Here is a 15,421-nt window from a genome sequence, read left to right as displayed (position 1 = left end):
ATTTAAAAAAAATCCATTTAAAAAAGGCACACGTAGCCTACAAATCAATACCGGTCATGTGGTTCGACATTTGAATTAGTGCAGTGGTCACATCACCAGGACTACCATGGGTTGATATCCCACAGAAGTCTATAGTGTGTTTATCCTCTGGCCCCACGTTGTCCACGCTTTGACACTTGCATCTGTTATTGTCACTCTGGTGGATGGATAAAGATGACTCTATCGATAACATGCAAACTCTCCCCTGTCAAACCATGGGACGTGGTTAAATCAACAAAGCGGCGATGCTTCAGGTGATAACGGTGCGATGTAATGTCATTGACCACCTGACTCCATGTCTTGACAGGTCATGGGCGATAGCCTCGTGTGCTGTTTCAATGTGTGATCTTATTGTCTTGTTGTTTTTGCTGATTATCCTGACAAGCTAAAGTGACTGGGTGTTTTGAGTAAACGTTTTTAAATAAAAACGTGGTGTTGTTATAACAATAATAATAATAACAATAATAATATAACCAGGATGTTGTCCTTTAAAAAAAAAAAAAACATATTGTGTTGCTAAGGCAACTCTGCATTTTCTGCTCTGTTGCTAGGAAGGCAGTTGCAGCTCTCTATCTCTCCTCTCATCCCTCACCATCCCTGTTTATTGTGTCTCATATCTCATCCACTGTCTGGGTGGATTTGACTGCCCCCCCCCTCCCTCATTTGCTATGGTAGAGTACACACACACACACACACACACATTAGGTGGCCATGGTGTGAAAGAAGGATAAGATGAGGGAGGTTGTGAGAAGTGTTTACTGCCAAGTCAAAGTTCAATAGGTGCCTTTCATTCCCCACTAATCCCAGCTCTCGTGGCAGATAAACTTTAGCAAATGAGCATGCCACGCTAGTCACACTGTCTGTGTGCCTTAAGTATATGGACTGAAAGGTTCAAGCTGCAGATGTGGCAGGTAAAGGGTATATAATATAGCGGTATTACTGGTAGCCTGGTAGGCCTACTGTGGTGTTGATGGGGCTGTATTGCTTGTACCACATCATTGCTGCTTTGTAGATGGTTTTTTTTTTTCTGGATGTTATAGAGGTGAAAAGGTGTCTGAGAATTGAATAGCTTGATTGAATGTGGCTGTGACTGGCGTGGTGGCCTTCTGTTTTTGGAGTATGAGCATACAGGTCACCTTTGTGCCCAATCGCATTTGCAGTCAGGCTGGGGAAAGAGGATTCAACAACAAAAAAAATCAATTTCTATAAAAACTGTATCAAAGCCCCATCCATGATTTTTTTTAAAACACAGCAATGAAACTGAAAGCAACATAATTACCTGAATATCTTTCCTTCCCTCTCCGTTTCTCTCGTCACGTTGCTTGGGCGCATCTGTCGCCTTGCATTACATTAATGAAAAATGTAATGCAAGCGCATGCGGGCTGCGTCCCTCTCTGTGTCACCCACCGCAACCCCACGCCATTGAGTGGGAGGACACCCACCTCTCGACTCGAGTGAAAGGGTCAATCACTCATGCATATGGCCTCCTGTTTTCGTGCCCGCGCACTGCCATGCTGGTCACGCTCTCCCTTCTCTCTTTCTCTTATCTCATTCGTTGCGCGCACTCCTCGCCCAGGACTCCTAACTGCCTGCCACCATCCGTTCCTTTTCTCCCCCCCTCCTCCGCGCCAAGCCACGCTTTCATCATCATTTATTTAGTCGGTAATGCTGCTTCTATCCGACGTCACGCTTCGACTTCGTCGCCATCTCCGGCCTCCGCTTGTCGCTCCCCGGAGTGGTTTTCGGCCGCAGAGGAGAGGAGCGGCGGCTTTTCTGGAGATGCGGGCGCCGGACTGCCACTGCCAGCGTTGTCATGCACTTCATTTGAGCTAAAAGGGGCCGAAGCAAGGAGCCCCTCCTTCGGGGGCTGCCCAGAGTAGCTTACGGCGATGAACCTGCACTCAGGGCGGGCGGCTGTGGCCGTGATGCGGATGATGGGCTGTAATAACGGGCGCTTTGCGCGGCATTTTCTCCACAGCGACTGCGTGGTCGAGGAGAAGACGGTGGTCTTGACCAAGAAGGAGAATGAAGGCTTCGGCTTCGTGCTGCGAGGGGCCAAAGGTAAGATGCTACCCTGGTCTCTCCCCCCTTCTCCATATCCCTTTCTCATGGTTACGGTATATGTAGGCACTGCACATTAAACACGATAATAACAGCCTATGTATCTTATGTCTCTATATGATACAACTTTAAAGAGATTAACATTGTATTTCCCACCTGAAGTAACCACAGGAACCCCTCCACTCTGTATGTCAGTCACCTGTAGCCTACTGTATAATGTAAACGACTTATGAGTATATATGAGTCTGTCTGTCTGTCTGTCTGTCTGTCTGTCTGTCTGTCTGTCTGTCTGTCTGTCTGTCTGTGTGAGCGTCAATGTCTAGCCAGCCAGACACCATCATAACTGAAGCAGAAACAAACACACACACACACACACACACACACACACACACACACACACACACACACACACACACACACACACACACACAGAGAGAGGGATAGAATGTTGCAAACACTTAATACTCAAAACATAATCACACTTACACACACACACAAAGACTAACTGCACCTCTGTCCACCTCTCTAGAACAGAGGCCCTCATGGGTCCAAATAGTTGGACCTGTTCCGAAATGGACCTGGGGCTTTCCCATCTGGACATGATTTGCATCAATTCATTTTTTAAATATAGAGACCTGTTCCTGACGGACCCGAGGACAACTAGATCTGTTCCGTATAGACCTGGTCGGATCCAGACCCGATCCGAGTGAGAGAAGCGGTAGAAGAGTCCATTTTTAAAACTTCTTTATTATCTAGAGTTGATAAAGTGTAAGGAAGAGGGGGTAGAGAGAGGTGAGGCTATAGCAGGGGCCGTGCTGTGTGTGTGTAGGCTACTTTGAGTGTGAGTGAGTGACAAGGGAGGAGGGAGGGAGAGACAGCAACCAAGCAAGCCGATGCGCTATATTAAACTAATAGCTGCCATAGCTAAGTTATTTATCGTCCATTATGATTCTGAGTACCTGTCTTGACTGAATCTAGTTAAGCTTGCTAGCTAGCTAGCACTGGCTAATTGAGGAAGTAAGCGCTTTCTCATCTTACACAGTTACAAACAACAACAACTCCATTCAGAATATAAAGTAGCAGCCTACCTGTTGGCTCTTGGTAATTGTAGCCTATTCTTCTCCTTTAACTTTTAATTCCATCACTTTAATTGCATCTTTCATTGATTAATATCTCCTAACTTTTGCCCCATACGGAGGCTCTATGACTGTAGCCTATTTTTTATTTTGTTATTTTTCATTTAACCTTTATTTAACTAGGTAAGTCAGTTAAGAACAAATTCTTATTTACAATGACGGCCTACCAAAAGGCAAAAGGCCTCCTGCGGGGACGGAGGCCTTTTTATTTCATTTAAAAATAAATATAATAAAAATATAGGACAAAACACACATCATGGCAAGAGAAACAACACAACACTACATAAAGAGATACCTAAGACAACAACATAGCAAGATAGCAACACATGACAACACAGCATGGTAGCAACACATCATGACCACAACATGGCAGCAACACAACATGGTAGCAGCACAACATGGTAGCAGGACAAAACAGGGTACAAACATTATTGGGCACAGACAACAGCACAAAAGGCAAGAAGGTAGAGACAACAATACATCATGCAAAGCAGCCACAACTGTCAGTAAAAGTGTCCATGATTGAGTCTTTGAATTAAGAGATTGAGATGAAACTGTCCAGTTTGAGTGTTTGTTGCAGGTCGTTCCAGTCGCTAGCTGCAGCGAACTGAAAAGAGGAGCGACCCAGGGATGTGTGGGCTTTGGGGACCTTTAACAGAATGTGACTGGCAGAAAGGGTGTTGTATGTGGAGGATGAGGGCTGCAGTAGGTATCTCAGATAGGGGGGTGTGAGGCCTAATAGGGTTTTATAAATAAGCATCAACCTCTGTGTTTTACGACGGGTATACAGAGATGACCAGTTTACAGAGGAGTATAGAGTGCAGTGATGTGTCCTATAAGGAGCATTGGTGGCCAATCTAATGGCCAAACGGTAAAGAACATCTAGCCGCTTGAGAGCACCCTTACCTGCCGATTTATAAATGAAGTCTCCGTAATCTAGCATGGGTAGGATAGTCATCTGAATCAGGGTTAGTTTGGCAGCTGGGGTGAAAAAGTAGCGATTACGATAGAGGAAACCAAGTCTAGATTTGAATTTAGCCTGAAACTTTGATATATGCTGAAAGAAGGACAGTGTACCATCTAACAATACTCCCAAGTACTTGTATGAGGTGACTACCTAAAGCTCTAAACCCTCAGAGGTAGTAATCACACCTGTGGGGAGAGGGGCATCTTACCAAACCACATGACTTTTGTTTTGGAGGTGTTTAGAACAAGTTTAAGGGCAGAGAAAGCTTGTTGGACACCAAGAAAGCTTTGTTGTATAGCGTTTAACACAAAAGCCGGGGAGGGGCCAGCTAAGTGTAAGACTGTATCATCTGCATATAAATGAATGAGAGCTTCCTACTGTCTGAGCTATGTTGTTGATGTAAATTGATAAGAGTGTGGGGCCTAGGATCGAGCCTTGGTGTACAGCCTTGGTGACAGGCAGTGGCTGAGACAGCAGATGTTCTGACTTTATACACTGCACTCCTTGAGAGAGGTAGTAAGCAAACCAGGCCAAAGCTCCTCAGAGACACCAATACTTCGTAGCCGGCCCACAAGAATGGAATGGTCTACCGTATCAAAAGCTTTGGCCAAGTCAATAAAAATAGCAGCTCAACATTGCTTAGAATCAAGGGCAATGGTGACATCATTGAGGACATTTTAAGGTTGCAGTGATACATCCATAACCTGAGCGAAAACCAGATTGCATACTAGAGAGAATACTATAGACATCAAGAGATTTTCCAACACTTTTGATAAACCGGGCAAATACAACAGTTAGGATCAGCTGGATCTCCCCCTTTAAATAAATACATTATTATTATTAAATAAATAATTATAATTATTTATTCAATAAATAATAAATAAATAAATAAAGGACAAACCGTGGCTGCCTTCCAAGCAATGGGGCAGCAACCTTAAAGAAGACTGGGTCTTAACCATCTGACCCAGGTGTTTTTTTGTGGTCAAGTTTAAGGAGCTCCTTTAGCACCTCGGACTTAGTGACCGCCTGCAGGGAGAAACTATGTAGCGGGGCAGGGGAAAAAGAGGGAAGAGCATCAGAGCTTGTCGCATTTGAAGGGTTGGGAGATGAGGAAATGTTGTACAGGCAAGGAGTCATGGCTTACTCAAATAGGAATCCTGACTTAATGAAGTGGTGATTAAAAAGACTCTGTGTTCGAGCCCAGGCTCTGTTGCAGCCGGCCGCGACTGGGAGGCCTATGGGGCGGCGCATAATTGGCCCAGTGTCGTCCGGGTTAGGGGAGGGTTTGCCCCGGCAGGGATATCCCTGTCTCATCGCGCACTAGCGACTCCTGTGGCGGGTCAGGCGTGGTGCACACTGACTAGGTGTACAGTGTTTCCTCCGACACATTGGTGCGGCTGTCTTCCGGGTTGGATGCACACTGTGTTAAGAAGCAGTGCGGCTTGGTTGGGTTGTGTTTCAGAGGACGCATGGCTCTCGACCTTCGCCTCTCCCGAGTCCGTACGGGATTTGCAGCAATGAGACAAGACAGTGACTACTAACAATTGGATACCACAAAATTGGGGAGAAAAAGGGGGTAACATTTTTTAAAAAGCTCAGCCATGTGTTTCTTGTTAGTAAAAACCACATCAACTTGAAGGGACATGGGCAACGGTGAGGAGGACGGTTTATTCTCCAGGTCTTTCATCATTTTCCAGAACGTCTTGGGGTTTGACCCACAGAGAGAGAACTGCTCCTGTAAAGTAACTAACTTTGGCCTTCCGGATAGCCTGAGTGCACTTATTTCTCATTTCCCTGAACGAGAGCCAGTATGCGAGTATGAGTATGCGTGTGCCAAGCCTTTCGTCAAATGCAATTCTTGAGGTGGAGTAACTCTGCAAGATCACGGTCGAACTAGGGGCTGAACCTGTTATAAATTCTAATTTTCTTTATGCGGGCGTGTTTGTTAACAATATCACTGGGGGGAAAAATGACGGTACAGGCATCTTCGACAGAGGGGATCAAGCTGATTCTATACCAATTTACAGAGGCCTCTTATTGCCACTTTGAAGACTTATGATTGTCAAACAATTGCTACACACGCCACTCTCGTGAAAAGCAAAGAGCAGAAGGATAAATTATAAAAATGTTCTCTCTCTCTCTACTGCAGCAGTCACGTTCGGATCTATATGGATCCTTCTGGACAAGTCAGTCAAAATGACACATACCCGATACCCATAACAATCATATCAGATCCTACCCAGACCCTTGACATTATTTAGAAATCTGGATATCGGGTATTTGGGTACAGGTGGATCTGTGAAGACCGCTACTCTAGTGCACACACTCGCAAATGCACACACACTCACACATCAATATCAACCTGCGTGTAGGACATGTTGTCAGGACATTAGTGCGATTGTCCACACATCATTTGATATTACACCACCCATTTGATGCTGTCTAAAAATAGCCCACTGAGCGGCTGTTTTGGTTTCTATGATGATTACAGCCATGTCCTAATCCACACTGTCAAACGCTGTGAGGTGGCATTTTCTTATTGGTCTGCACTTTTGAGGTACATTTTCTACTGTCTGGACATCCTTGTTTTTTAGGGGGGGGGCAGACAGGGATAGAAGAAGAAAGTGACAGAGAGAGGAGGAGAACAATTTAGCCTAAAAAACAACAAGCTGAATGTACTAGAGTTGTTCTGACACTGCCATCACCCAAGGGAACTGAGCCAGCCCTCTTTATCCTCTGGCACTGTGTACTTCACACACACTCTCTAATGCTCACAAACACACACAACGGAAACACTCACAATCGCACGAAAACACACACACAGAAACAATGCACCGACTCTCACATAAAATCACAAATGAATGCTTGCGCATACATGCAGGCGCATACACGCACACACACAATGCCTAGCATCTCTCATACAGTAAAAGGATGATGTATTAGAAGTGTCACTTGTCACCATTGGTTTCTGGCTGCCACGAGGACACAATGTGAATATCACTGGCCGGTGGAAGAGAAGAGGTGGGAGAGGGGAAAGAGAGAGAGGGTGACAGGGGATAAGGGTGAAGAGCGGGAGATGGGGAGATGAAATAGACAGCAGTATAGGAGATGGGAGAAAGAGATCTTACTGCCCCTACCACCAGAGCAAACCTTGTGTCACACACACACAGACATTAGGACAGCAGTAAAACTAATCTGGCTGTGTTGATGACAGCACCGTGTCTGCAGCCTTCCACCTTATTGAATTGGCAATGACCTTTGTGGTTTTATTGGTGATTAATGGATTATCCCTGCTCGTCTGTCGGTTGTTTGTTTGTCTGCTGACCACAAAGTCAATGCTAAACCCTGTTTAAAATAAAGCCGTGTGTGTGTGTGTGTGTGTGTGTGTGTGTGTGTGTGTGTGTGTGTATAGATCTGGAATGGGGCTAGATCTCCATAGACACCGGGTTGAGGAGGGGTGTGGTGTTCAGGATAAGGTGACCCACTTACCTTCTCTCTCTCTCTCTCTTTCTCTCCCATAGCGGACACGCCCATCGAGGAGTTCACTCCCACCCCTGCCTTCCCAGCCCTCCAATACCTGGAGTCGGTGGATGAGGGAGGAGTGGCCTGGCAGGCGGGGCTTAGGACCGGGGACTTCCTCATTGAGGTAAGTGTGTGTGTGCATGTATGCAGTTTTATGTGAGAGTGAGTGCATTGTGTGTCTGTGTGTGTGTTATTGTGCGATTGTGTGTGATTGTGTGTATCATACTACTATTCACTTCCTGTCCCTAACATAGTTCTTTCTTCCTGCTGCTAGAAGCAATGAGATTGGTTGTAGAGATCCATTTTGGGATGAGTGAGAGCTGACTGGTGATGATATCTGTTGGCGCTTGAGTTTTTGGTTCATCTTGATCTTAGGTCCCTCTTTAATTTACAGACTGCTATTTACCTGGTATTTATTTAAAAAGCACACGCTAGTATGATCATTTTGTAATAATAATGTTACAATTAAATGTGTCTTTGGGATTATTACAACATAGCCCGGCTTTGCAGCTTTTGATACCACCTGTCCTGTTTCTGCCCAATGCTTTGAGTTTCAGAGGGCTTTTGGATCAGACCAGTGATTCCCAAACTCTGGGTCAGGATCCACCACTAAGTCAAGGGTAGTCCCCTGTCTGGTGGCAGATGAACATGTGAGTGTGTCCAGTTGCAATGGTTTGTTTATTTGTGGTGAAAGGCTTTAAGCTACATCCAGGTAGTGATAGCCAGCTTAGGCTAGCATCATACAATAACATGGCCTTCCTGAGACCTGAAGTACTGTTTTTTGTGGGTACTTTTTGTGGTCTGTTTGTGTGTTCTGTTTTTTGGGGATATTGGTTATGATGGTGCTGTTTGAGAATTGTTATGAACATGGTGGTGAATCCCCGTTGGGCTGCGTTGTATACTGTATGTGTGTGTAACGAGTGCAAACAGTGCAATTGTAATCAGTGCAAGTGCTGTGGTTGGGGTTTGTCTTGGCTCTTGCTAAATAGAGCATCTCTCCCTCTCTCTCTGCCTCCATCTCTATCTCCTCTCTCTCCCTCACTCCTCTCTCATGAGCTGTTACACACACTGCCCCTATCTTTCCCCTCATCTCTCTATTACAGCATTTTAAACACCATTTACCCACTGGGCAAAAACTGGTTGAATCAATGTTATTTCCACATAATTTCAAACCCAACAATCAATGTGATAATGTTGCGACAACGTGGAAAACTGATTGGATTTGCAAAAAGTCATCAATGTGAGAGTCGGCAGGGTAGCCTAGTGGTTAGAGCATTGCACTTGTAACCAAAATGTTGCAAGTTCAAATCTCTGAGCTGACAAGGTACAAATTTGTCTTTTTGCCCCTGAATAGGCAGTTAACCCACTGTTCCTAGGCTGTCATTGAAAATAAGAATTTGTTCTTAACTGACTTGCCTAGTTAAATAAATAGATGTTGTATTTTTTCCACCCAACTTTTAACCTAAATCCAATGACATGGTGATGTTTTATTCTTATTATTTTTAGATGTTGAATTCACTTTAGTTGACAACTCAACCAAATGTAAATCAAACTAGACGTTCGACTGACGTCTGTGCCCAATGGGTACAGCATCCTTGGTCTTACTTGATGTGAGAGGAACTAGTCATGGTTTAACTAGTCATGATTCTGCAAAGTTGGTATTGAGGGGCCTCCTTTTCAGGCCATGGAGGAAATAGAAGATCAAGACTTTGCAACCCTGGTGTTGTACAGAAATATCCTATAGTTGGAGGGAGAAGAACTCATTTCAAGACTTTACTGCTTACTGAGTTGTATTAAAAGAGAGCGAAAGAGAGGGAGATGAATTTGACAACCGTTTTTCAGGTTCTTCTCATATTTTTTACTGTTGTCAATGATTACTAATTGTTGTTGTCTCTGCTGTTTCAATTGTTCTCATCATGTGCTTTTTGGTCATGTATGTTCCGGTAACCCTTTCTTCACTTGTCGTACCAATAAAGTTGATTCAATTGTATTGAGATGAGACAGAGTGGGAGGGATCAATCACTCAGGCTGTGACTGTTGGACGTGATAAAGCGTGAAATCTGTCTAAGTGTTCTGCCAATGTTATTGCACTTTGTTTCTGATGGGTTAGAGTGTAGGATGACTTGTCTCTGGTCTGTACTGTTTGTCTCTGTTGAGGTGGCCTTTGCCCCTTTCGTTGTCAGGGTCAAAGGATAAAGGTGACAGTTTTACTGCAGGCTGCAGAGTTCGTCAAGCTGTTTTTGGAGATGAGGGATCTCCTCCTCTCCTCTCCTCTCTCCTCTCCTCTCCTCTCCTCTCCTCTCCCTCTCCTCTCCTCTCCTCTCCTCTCCTCTCCTCTCCTCTCCTCTCCTCTCTCTCATCTCCTCTCCTCTCATCTCATCACCTCTCATCTCCTCTCATCTCCATCTCTCCCTCTCCTCTCTCCTCTCCTCTCCTGTTAGACTGTCTGTAATGGCGAGACTCCTTGCGGTTAGAACACTGTTTATGTCTGACCTCTTGCTCCTCAGACGCTGCAGTTTTTGGCAAATCTCTCCCAAAATCGAGATTCTATATGGAGTGGGCTGCGCTGCATTACTGTGCCCTTAGCTGATGGGCTGGACTGCATCTTAAATGGCCGTATAATATCTTGAACAGTATGCACCATATACCAAAACACACTTTCTATCCCCAAAATTATTTGGCAGTTAATGCCAAAACATATTTGTCATTAAACTTCCAACTTCCGTCTCTAGTGGCTTACTAATGTTAAGTGGAGTGTATGGCCCAAAGTATGGAGTGATTTCAGTGCCAACAGAAACTGTATTTCAATTCCATAATGCTGAATTTGAATTTTATTTTTTAGAATTTATAATGCACAAATTGAATCATTGAATTCATAAATGTAACTTGTATTTCATGATTTGAAGCTAATTTGAATGAATATTGGATTCATTTTTTATTATTAAGTATTCGAATTCAATATTTATATATTCATTTTCAATATGGTAGATATTGTATTCAGTGACTGTGAATCAAGTTTACAAAATATAATTTAATGTTTATCAAAGTTTCAAGTATTCAACTTCTCAGATGTATTCAGATTCAGTTTTTAAATGCAGTTCTCCAAATTCAAATTCAAAACCAGAGACAACATCCTGCTACTTTGCCAGCCAGGAACGGTAGGGGAGAACAGATAGAATAATCAAATGCTGTCTGTGGTAAACATAAACTCCTGGTGGTTTCTGAAGCCAATGTACCCTTGCTGGAGACTTGAAACTAACAGTAACACATTTCTAACTCAAACGATGTCAAACTAACACATCTTCCACTCTCAGGCAAGGTTCTCACGACATAAGCATAGATCACCAAACCATACTCTTTTATTGAGTAACCTTGCTGTCACGTTGGTATAAAGGGTCGGGAGACAGGCGCAGGAATGTGTAATAGTTTTTTTTTTATTACACCCAAATTACGGCGTGCCGTATAAAGTCACGGGGACGAAGACCAAACAAACACCATACAAAACACAGGGTTGAAACACAAACAAAAGAGAGAGGAGTACCTCGAATAAATAACATAAGCGCACAATGATTAATACACGGGACGAGACCCGTAATCATCTGCGCAATCCACAATGGCACGAAAGCCAAGACACACAGCACAGGTACACACACGCACCAACGGACATTGTAACAATAACTGACAGGACACTGGTAAACCAAGGGCACCCATATGCAATTACTAATCAATGGGAATAGGGGCCAAGTGTGCGTAATGAAAGTTCCGGAGGGATCCGTGACACTTGCTGGACATTGAATATTTGTATTAGTCTAACAGGTGTGGATCTTTGAAACTCACTCAGCCTAAAGAGTCACCTTCCCGCACAATATGAAGAAGGTATTTTTCAATAGCATGGTGGGTTGGAATGCTTTAGAAAGGTGACCATGTGTGTTTGTGAGGCAGAGGTCATGAGTTTGAGTGTCACGACTCCGACCGAAGGACACTCCCCTTCCCGTTCGGGTGGCGCTCGGCGGTCGTCGTCGCCGGCCTACTAGCTGCTACTGATTATTTTCCTCCCCCTCCTTATGTGTTGATCTGAGCCAATTGTAAAAGAGGCTTCCTTTAAAGAACACCCTCTGTTTTCTGTTAGACAGGTAACTCTTTATCCACAATATAGCAGGAGGAGTAAAGCCATTACACATGTGTTTTTCCAGCAGCAGACTATGAACTGAATCAGGGGGAAGCGCTACTCGTTAAGCAAGCAGTGTGTCTTCCCTTACATTAACCTCCATATAGGCTTCAGCTAAGTTGGCTAACACAGTCCTCGGACATACAGGAGACCTAGTTCAAACCCAGGAGGTCACAAAAGCATGATTAAATAGGGAGCGGAAAGGCTATGACAGGGATATTCATTTGTATATTCTTATCGGGGCCAAATTGCGTTTTATTTTTGTATCATACTCCCTTCCCACGTGTCCTATGTGGTCTGTGATCATAATAGAGGGGAATAGAAAGGACGTCCATGTCCTGAGTCTCCGCTTTTAGGAGTGGGGTCATAATAACTTATAGCCAAAACAGTTCAAACGCTAGAGCCAAATTCATAGAAAGAAAATACATTGGCTTCAGAAACCGCCAGAAGCGGTTAACCACAGAGAGCGTTTGATTCCATCTGTTCTCCACTAGCTTTCCTGGCTGGCAAAGTACCAGGATGTTGTCTTTGATTTTGAATCTGGACACAGATTAGCCATTATACTGACCAGATACTCTAGTGGCTGCTCGAACAATGAAAATACACTTCATAAAAAAACTGAAAGGCAGTCGAGCGGAGGCAAGATCAGGGGGGACCATTCTCGCCAATGAGAGGATAGATATATACATGTGTGAACAACAGGCGCAGCAGTGTCCACTAGTTACCACAGCCACAAAGTCAACATTGCTTTTTGGTTTTAATTTAGGTTAGGTTAGCAGTGTGGTTATGGTTAGATGTAATACAAATTCTAAATTATGGAATTAAAATACAATTTATGTTGGCACTGAAATCGCTCCATACAAGCCAAGCATTTTGGGTATTGTTGATGTATACTGTACTGAAAGTGGCTGCCACAGCAGTGGTGCTGACAGGGCTAAGTAAGATGGTGGTGGTTAGCCCAGATAAAGATTGTTAGCAGATTGCTACACTACATTGTCATTTCTCAAATGTAGTAGCTCCCCCCTCTCTCTCTCTCTCTCTCTCTCTCGTTCTCTCTCTCTCTCTCGTTCTCTCTCTCTCGTTCTCTCTCTCGTTTTCTCTCTCTTCCACTCTAATTCTCCCATAGCAGTCCAGGACACTGAATATGGTACAGTACAGTACACAGATGTTCTAACTGTATCTCTCTGCCTGTGTGTGTTTGAATAGAGATAGAGAGATGGGGAGGAAGACTGTAATATAACGCTCCTCTCTCCCGGGTCAGGGGAGTGCTGTGTGTGACCACTGTATGTATGCAAGGGCAGCTGCTACCCTCAACCCCCAGGTGTGTGGTGTGTGTGTGTGTGTGTGTGTGTGTGTGTGTGTGTGTGTGTGTGTGTGTGTGTGTGTGTGTGTGTGTGTGTGTGTGTGTGTGTGTGTGTGTGTGTGTGTGTGTGTGTGTGTGTGTGTGTGTGTGTGCGTGCGTCAGTCAGATCTCTTCCCCATTGCTGCATATTCTGAGCATCTTACTGTCAACTCGGACCTCCTCTAGTGCCACACAAACACAGCTGACACAAGTACAACGTCTCTTACCATACCATAATTTTACCAGTGGACTGATGACGCTATCTCTTTCCCAACTTAGTTACAACAAACCAGTAAAGCTAAGTCTACGTCATTTTAGCGCATTGCTAATAAACACTTTGCTGTGTGACGTTCTTGCACTGTGAACGTGCTACGTTTGCCAGCTAGCTCAGTTCCCTGCTAATATAGCAGTCGACCATGCGTTCCCAACAGACCCCAGGTCTGTGCTCAGTGATATTGATGAGATTACAACCATTGCCCTTGACCCAATTATGCCTGAGTGAGTGGCCAATTTTCTCTCTGACAAGCAGTATTGTGATGATAGCTAGAGGGTCTGGAATAGCCAGCGCTGGAACCTGTTAACTTGTAACCTGCATCCACTTAGAGCTATGGATATGCAGTGTTCAGCAGACTATGTTTGAGATTTAGAATGCTAGACGGAGGCACTATAGCCCTATTCGGTCGGGATTCGTTTTACTGTGGGAGGTCAGGTAATAATGTATTACATGCACAAGCAAAGGCACAAAACACAGCAACCGTAATTGTAGTCCCTTCTCAATCTGCCATGTCAGTAATTTTCACATGGTGGGAAAGTTTATTTGTTTATTCAGATTCCCATTAGCTTCTGCCGAAAGCAGCAGCTGTTCTTCCTGGGGTCCACACAAAATATATAAAACGCAACAAGTAACAAAACACTGGTGGACTAGGACAGTCACACAAATTTCAAATGCAACGATTATACAAACAATGCAACTAGAGAGTAATGTGTGTGTAGTTTGTGTGCATTAGAGTGTTTGTGTGTGTCATTTCACAGTCCCTATTGTGCAATGAGACGTTGTTTTATAAACAAAAATAATTAGGGAATTTTGCTTTTTGCGTGAATAATTAGAAATGGAAGGGAGTTCCAATCGATCATGGCTCTGTATATATACATTTGTTTTGGACTTGGGGACTGTGAAGAGACCCCTGGTGGCATGTCTTGTGGGGTATGTAATGGATGTCTGAGCTGTATGTTATTTATTATGCAAACGATCTGGAATTTTCCTCGCAGTAATATTTCTCATACAAACTAGAAGAGAAGCAGTTCATCTCTCATCGACCCTCAAGACGGGCATGCATGTTGTTGATGTTGGTTCTGTATGTGCAGGTACGGACATGGTGTGCTCTGTTCTGAGCCAGCTACAGCTTTGCTAGATCTTTCTTTGCTGCAATTGACCATATTACAGACAGTAGTCAAGATGGGACAAGACCAGAACCTGAACAATTAGTGCAGTTGATTTTTTGGGTCAAAAACGCAGGACATCTTTTTATAACAGACATACCCCTTCCCATCTTCACACCAACTTTGTGAATATGATTTTGTATTTGTATTTATTAGGCAGCAGCTACTCTTCCTGGGGTCCAAACACATTAAGGCACTTACATCACACATAAACCAAAAGATAAAACACTACATCATATAACATTATTACAGCACTACACATCTTCAATAGAACATGTATAATACCACCATACAACAATATTACAATGTACATGTGCGTGTGCTGGCACATGTGTGCGTATGCGTGTGTCTGTACCTGTGTGTGTGTCTCTTCACAGTCACCGCTGATCCATAAGGTGTATTATAATTTTTGCTGTTGATCTGATTCTACTGCTTCCATCAGTTACCTGATGTGGAAAAGAGTTCCATGCGTAGTCATGGGGATTCTGAAGAGACCTCTGGTGGCGTGTCTTGTGGCGTATGCGTGGGTGTCCGAGCTGTGTGCTGCTAGTTTAAACAGACAGCTCGGTGCATTCAGCATGTCAACACTTCTTACAAAAACAAGTAGTGATGAAGTCGATCTCTCCTCCATTTTGAGCCATGAGAGTTTGACATGCATATTATTCATGTTAGCTCTCTGTGTACATTTAAGCGCCAACCGTGCTGCCCTGTTCTGAGCAAATTGTAATATTCCAAGGTTCCTCTTT

The 15,421-nt window shown here is 44.0% G+C and overlaps 1 protein-coding gene across 2 annotated transcripts in view; it reads left to right on the top strand.

Moving 5' to 3' along the window:
- Positions 1–15,421, top strand: part of LOC112232149 (SH3 and multiple ankyrin repeat domains protein 2-like) — a 248,759-nt gene that overhangs the window by 176,665 nt on the left and 56,673 nt on the right. For both annotated transcript variants that reach the window (XM_042330747.1, XM_042330746.1), the window contains exons 15-16: positions 2,018–2,100; positions 7,725–7,849. In XM_042330747.1, the coding sequence (XP_042186681.1) occupies positions 2,018–2,100; positions 7,725–7,849 (208 nt within the window). The remainder of the gene's footprint in view (positions 1–2,017; positions 2,101–7,724; positions 7,850–15,421) is intronic.

This window comes from Oncorhynchus tshawytscha, linkage group LG12, assembly GCF_018296145.1.
Source record: "Oncorhynchus tshawytscha isolate Ot180627B linkage group LG12, Otsh_v2.0, whole genome shotgun sequence".
Taxonomy (NCBI): Eukaryota; Metazoa; Chordata; class Actinopteri; order Salmoniformes; family Salmonidae; genus Oncorhynchus; species Oncorhynchus tshawytscha.
This window is presented reverse-complemented; position numbering and strand designations above follow the sequence as displayed.